Source organism: Falco punctatus, assembly GCF_963210335.1.
Source record: "Falco punctatus genome assembly, chromosome: 12".
Taxonomy (NCBI): domain Eukaryota; kingdom Metazoa; phylum Chordata; class Aves; order Falconiformes; family Falconidae; genus Falco; species Falco punctatus.
In genome coordinates this window covers 9,989,271-9,996,057 of record NC_137592.1, presented here as the reverse complement: position 1 = coordinate 9,996,057, position 6,787 = coordinate 9,989,271, and the positions used below count along the sequence as shown (strand labels likewise).

Below are 6,787 nucleotides of genomic sequence, written 5' to 3'. Positions count from 1 at the left end.
CTGAGCTGTTTATTTTGCATTTGGATTTGTAAAGGAAAGAACAGGCCTCTTATGGAAAGATAAAAGATGGATATTCACAAGAAGTAACAGCATAGATAATACATTCTTAAGTGAAACGTGTCCACCATACAACCTTTGGGTTATGTTTTTAATTTATTAGATAAATATTTACTTACTGAACGTGTTTCTACTACTATGCACCTGATCAACCAGGACAACTTATTAAAATGTTTTAGATTAATACTCTGCATATTAAAAATACATAATAAAATTCTGAAACTAGTCACTGCTAAAAATTAGATCTTGGATCCTGCAAAGATCTGAAGCACCTGCTTAAAAGTATTATTTGAGTAGGTTCACTGGTAGCCTCTACTGTAAAGCAAGTGCCTAAATATTTGCAGAATCAAGACCCTTTATTGTTCAAAGGTTAAATTTTGGATCTCAAACCTGAGAACATGTAGTGGTTGCTACCATGAGTAATGCCCACCAAGGAGGATGTTATGTCTTGCAGCAATAGCCAGAGCAGATTCTGAGAGACTGATTTTACTCATGTACGAAAAGCGAAGGTGGGACTTGACTCTATAAACAGCAAAGAGCAATGATTACCAACAAATCTTCCTGAACACACTACATTTTATTTCTCAAGAATGTCAATTTTGCATCACACATTAATAACTTAGGCATATTTTTCTCCTTAAATATATATGTTTAACATAAAAATAACAAATCTCTATTTTTAAAAATGAAAGTTTGAATAAAATATTGCTTTGGGACGGAAACTGCACACTTCAAATTTCTCCCACAGCAATGTACTGCCAGGTTGTAAACCCCAGAAAACAGGGGTCTGCGGTTGGAAATGCTGACACAGCCTCATCTTGCGCTGCTGTAGTACATCTCAGTATAGAGACAAGCAAATGCACTTTTGCACACCAGAAATCCTACAGCTCATTCCCTATGTGCTCGTTCTGCTGTAAGATGGTAAATTGATTTAAATTGCCAAAATTCAAAAAACAAAACAAAACTGAAACTTGTGCTTCTAGAATGCCCTGACCCTGTTTGCAAAGCACTTCCCCCTGTCACCCGGCTTTGGCATCGCTTTGCCTTCCTTATTGCAAGCCTGTTGACCCATTCTGTGGCTGAAGCATTAGCGTGTATGTTGTGTAAGTGTACGTAGTAAAGAAAACTCTCATGAGAATTGGATTGCTAGATTTTCTTCATCTCTGGGTTATTATTTTTTGTAGGGTCTAGTGCTACTTTGGTTGAACCCAATGGGGAAAGTCCCACTGAAGTCAGTGATGCAGAAGGAGCTGTTAGACGTTCACAGACCTCTCCAGCCAACCTCTCTGTGATTCCCTCTCTCACAAGAGTTTTTTAAAAATGTGCCCATTATCACCAACTGCTGATGTTAATATTCACTTGTCTTTTTTTTTAATACAAACAACATTTACCACAAAAATATGAAGGGAAAAGCCATCAACTTCTTTGCAGGTTATTACCTATCTGTATGACACAAAAGAAAAATCATTTACAGTCACAAACTGTACATAGCATTTGGTGGGGGACAGTACATTTATGGTTTAGAGTAAAAAAAGGATTGCTTCAGTGGTAATTAAAATAATTATTGGCGAGACATAAGACTTTAAAATGAAGAAAGTGTGATAATTTGGCTACAGAGACGATCATTGTAATATGTCTAACACGGAGGTTTGGATAGTAGAAAGGTGAGTAGAGGGATCTGGGGAAGGAAAGACACCGTCATGCAGAACAGCACTAGTTCTTGCTCAGTATACTCTTCAGGCTTCTCTCCACTGCTTCATCTAATTCTTCTTCCAGCTCTTCCTTCTTGGACATGGCCAGTTTGGACTGATAATCTTTTACTATCTGGTCTATATATGGTGCGCTCTGGGTCCCATGCAGCATCAGTGTCCACTCCTTCAGCACGCCCCGCTGTGGCAGGCTGCCGACAAACCCAATCTCTAGAGCCCAGGTGCCTCGGGGGTCTTCTCCCCAAGTGTGTGTGGTCATGAAAGGCCATTTGTCAAAACCCACCTTGGAGTCGTCATCCCTGGGGCGCCGGCTCAGTAAAATGGACTTTGTTCCCATTGGCGAGGTCATGTTGATGTTGAGGTCTCCTCGCCTGGTGGAATTCACAGTTATAACTGCTTGGACGTGTTCAAGGTATCGGACAAAGTTTTCCTTCCCCTCACAAGCATCAGTCGTAAGCGTGAGGACCAGCTTGCCACTTGGTGGTATCTTTCTGCAGGTCAAAAGACAGATAAGCAAATTAAAAGGATATACACAGCGCAACATGGCTCATGCTAAAACTACCAGGTTTTGGTGCCTCAGAAAAACCCATGCTATTTTCCTTACTAATATATGGAAAAGTAAGGAAATAACAGTTGCAAACTCAGCCAGAAAGAGAACATTCGCTTTTTAGAAAATATTTGAAAATACATTATGAAATGCACACCTACAGAGAGAAGCAATACAGTTAGGAAGTACATACTGCTCTTTAAGAAATATTCACGTATATTTAGTAGTGGCTTTTACTTATCGCTAGTATATTGTGTAATAAAAAAATAATAATGTGTGTATTCAGTAAAAGAATCAAGAGCGGTCAGTCATGTCTGACAGTCACTTTAAATTTAGGAGCAAACGGCTGTCTGGAGCCAGAGGAGCCAGTTGCACGGAATTTCAGTGCAGTCACATTAAAATCTGCATCTTTGTTCTGATCTGGAAACCAGCACAAACATGGGATCCCAGTGTCAGCTCATTTGAAAAATATTTTTCCACAAAAACTGCTATCCTTGAATGGCTCCTCTAAGGCAGCACACACACTGAGCAAAGACATCACACTTGTTGCCAGTGTTGCTGCACCCTGAAGTCACAAGTTTCTTGGGTGTTATAATTCAGTCCTCATGAAGGCAAATGAACCACTCACTGCAAGGACACCTGCCTCAAGCATTACCAGACAGACACGCAGCTGGAACACAGGCTCAGTCCTGCTGCACTTGTTTTCCAAGAACCGTGTCATCAAATGGAAACCAGATCCCCGTTATCAGCACATGGGGCTCCTTTACTAGAGAGAGTCAGATACCCGAGGATGCAACGCCGGAGGTCAGCACGCCAGGAGAAAACCACTTCGCGCCTGGGCTGTGCAGGCACTCAGCTGCTAATGATCTTACCCGTGTCTGTCAGCTGGATGAATGAACACCACAGGGAACACCACCACGTCGGGTGGTGTTCCTGGCTCCCTGTGTGCTGGGCACCCACAGTGTGTGTTTGCTCCACCTGTGGCTGAGGAAACCCATGAGGCAGCATCATTTCCAAAGCGTGCTGGGGGACAGCACAGTGCATTCATGCCCTTCCAGCTCTCACAGAGGGGGCCGGTGGCTACTGTGTGCTGGGCAGTCCCGCCTGGAATCTCAGTGCAAGCCTAAGGGCACTGGTGCCTGGCCTGGGAGCAGTGCCCTGCCAGCAGCTGAGGCTGCCGAGCGCCTGCTAAGCCCCACAGGGTCAGGATGCAACTGGCAATTAACAGTTGCCTCATTTGGCTGGCAAAATACACCAGAAGCATAAACAAAAGTCTCTGTCTTCACCATCAGTGTGCTGTGAGCACTGCGACGCTTTTCCCTTGTCTAAAAGAAATACTTGAAAGACAAGAATTACTGCAATCATTAAAAACGGGAATAAGTCACAAAAGGCTTCAGTCAGCTCGTCATTACCTGTTCCAGTGGCTTCTCCCTGATCTAGGTTTTTGCAGTAAAATAACCGAGTCCCTTTTAAAGGGCACTGACCACACCGCAGTAATGAACAGCTTCTTTTCAAAAGAAATGAATACCAGTCTTTTCCCTTTGCTAACGAAATAGCATGTTCTCCAGAGACAAGTGAAAGTGTTTCATTCAAGCCTAGCTTCCAGGAATTCTCTTCTTGAGATGAGCTCCAGGTATTACAGCTTAGTACATCACTAATTGGCTCAGGCCAATCTCAGCCCCCCTTTTGTAGAGTATTGCCTTCCTGGGAGTACTTGCAGAGTAAAATGATATTCAGGTCCGGGTGCTCAAGGCATTGAAACACTTACCTTAAACTGAAAAAACTGTTGCTCTGAATCTTAAGGATGTCCTGGAGCAGAAGCTGGTATAACATATATGTTCAAATATTTCAGCTATACAGTATTTAATACCCTCAAGATTTATTTGGTGTGCCAAAGCACAAGGAAAATGCACTATATGCAGTCAGAGACGAAGGCTCATAATCTCACAATTGCCACATGCTTGTAATTTCTCTGCATGGGGAGCATCATCCCCAAAGCAATCTGAAGTCATGTTGTCTTCCAGCAAACTCAGTGGACAAAGCTGTGTCAAACAGTGCTTCATTGATAGTTGTGGTAAGTGCTTTGTATCTTCTCCAGTAAATGAGGGAGGACACCACAATGTGAGTCTTTTCTATCTATCAACACCAAACCCAAAGAAATAAGAGCAGTGTTACCACTCCATCTGCTTTGCAGACAGCCTGGCAGCTGCAGACAGCTTTTCTCTCCACCTTCTTAAGTGCTGCAGTGCAAAAGTTATCTCAGCTCTCTAAAACACACACAAGAGAAAAGGCTTGCTCTGTTTCGCCCTTTCTGGTTAATTAGGATCCAATACTCTCTGCTTTGCTAGGATAATTACTATAGTCCAGGTGAATTTCCCCAAAGAAACAAAGAGAACCAGGGGTGGTGGAAAAAGCCTGACGCAGAAGGAGCAGAAGAGGAGTTGGGTTTTTCAGACCCTCACGGTGTGCCGCTGCCCGATTGCTATATATATAGTATATTCATTTTTGCATGGAATGCAGTACCCAGTTAGAGATGAGCTGGGGGAGCCAGCTCTCCCTACAAGCACGCTCCTTTGGCTCAGCTAACAGACTTTGATGTTCTAAATCACCTTCTGACCTCCCTGAACCAGCCAGACTCAGACTTACCAATTTTTTTTCTTTTTGCTGACCAACAAAAATCCCTTTTCAGGGAAAGTTCCCATTGCTAACAAGTGTTTCTACATGCAGCAGAGATATGTTGCACTTCAAATACTGAGTGCTTTCAGCACCCTGTATATTCTAGGCTGTCAATCCTGTGCTGGACTCTTTCTGCCAACTGACAATGCTGCTCTGGTACACACCTCTGTATCAAACGCCTAAATATAGATATATTATATCTATACTTATATAGAAAATGTTGCTCCAGCAAGGCCAAACTAGAAAAATAACCCAATTATCCATGGCAGAAGTGCAGCGTCGTTTTCATTTCCAAATGATGCTGGGACTTAACTAGTTTTATTTACAGTGTAATTTGAGGTATGTAGATGTTGCAAGTCATAATGCTTATTATCTCCTGTCAGGGACATTTTCATTGGGGAATGTAAATACTACAGCAGTCCTATTAACATATAGATATGTTGTGCAATTATAGGGGGGCACCCATTCGGGCCACACACTGAGGTTACATCGCGGTAATGTTACGAGGCTTAGGTGGTGACTGACTCGGCTGAACTTCATCAATCTGTGTGCTGTAAGCACAGAGCCTGTCCTGGGTGCTGCTCTCTAACGACACAGATACAAGGCAGTGTATTTCTCAACTCGGGAGCTTGTTAGCAACGACAGCTATAGGGAAGCTTTACTACAGTTCCAGATTCCTGGGCTGGAGGAAACGCACCATCACTTCTGCTCTTCTATTTGTTCAACAGCAGAAATGGGACAGAAAAACAAAGGCAGAAGGAAACAATACTACTGCGTAGCATCTGCCTGACTCTGGCTCAGTCTGTTACCAGAATATTTCTACCACGTTGTCTAATGCATGGAGCCAAGCCTACGGAAAGAGATTTTCTCTCTTCCTCCAGGATTTAATTCCAGTAAAGGGCTGCACTACGATAAATGAGATTATTTGTCTGTATTTAAATTACGAATCAACTAAGAGATAGCTCAAAATGAGCTTCAGCACCCTCTCCTTTTATTTCCTACCTGTGAGTATGTGTAGGCTAGATAAACTGGAACTCAGACCTCAGCTGTAGAGCCTTGGATCCTGTAAATACAAACCCACCTGGAAGGTTGGGAACCAACTGATTCTTTGCCCAGCTGAGCTATGTGCCCAGGGTGGCATACTGGTTTTCTTTCTTTTTCCAATAGAATAACTATGCCTTCAAAAATGGCACTGAAAAGTCCAATTTCAAACGGTATAGGCATAAATTGGCCATTATTAGGTCAGTACTTCAAATAATTAAATTGAACTATAGCTGTTGCAGTCAATTAGTATTAATACATTCACTTGTTGACTTATTCACTTTAGTGCATGAAGGTAAATCAGAAGATAATTTGACCACCTAGCCTGCAATTAGAGATCTGAAGAACACAAACCAAACACAATTAAATGCTGTAGTGTTCAAACTGAATCACTAGTACCTGTAGATGATTGTTTCAGTACTCTGGAGATAAAATTGTCTGCTGGAATATGTCACAAGGAGATATGACCTGGCTGACAGATATTTCATGTGGCAGCAGTTTATGTAATTTAGAGTGCCAGCCTCCCAGCTTTTCACTTGTGCATAGGCTTTTTATGTCTCTGTCACAGACATACCTGTAAGTACCCAGGAGAAATGGATGTTGCTGTTAATGCTACTGGCAGTACCAATGATGACACAGATGAGCTGCAGAATGCACTCCTGCAGCAAACCATGAACTGAAAGGTCACATAGTGCATTTTATCAAGTTATTGAAATAGTTGGAATGCTATTGGTAACGTTAAGCTTTCATAGAAAGA

At 42.3% G+C, this 6,787-nt stretch overlaps 1 protein-coding gene across 1 annotated transcript in view; it reads right to left on the bottom strand.

Annotated features, from left to right (window-relative positions):
* Window positions 1-1,405: 1,405 nt before the first annotated feature.
* PCSK2 (proprotein convertase subtilisin/kexin type 2) overlaps window positions 1,406-6,787 on the bottom strand; it is a 107,768-nt gene continuing 102,386 nt past the window's right edge. The window contains exon 12 of the mRNA XM_080407837.1: window positions 1,406-2,257. Coding sequence (XP_080263963.1) covers window positions 1,771-2,257 — 487 coding nt within the window. The 3' untranslated portion in view covers window positions 1,406-1,770. The remainder of the gene's footprint in view (window positions 2,258-6,787) is intronic.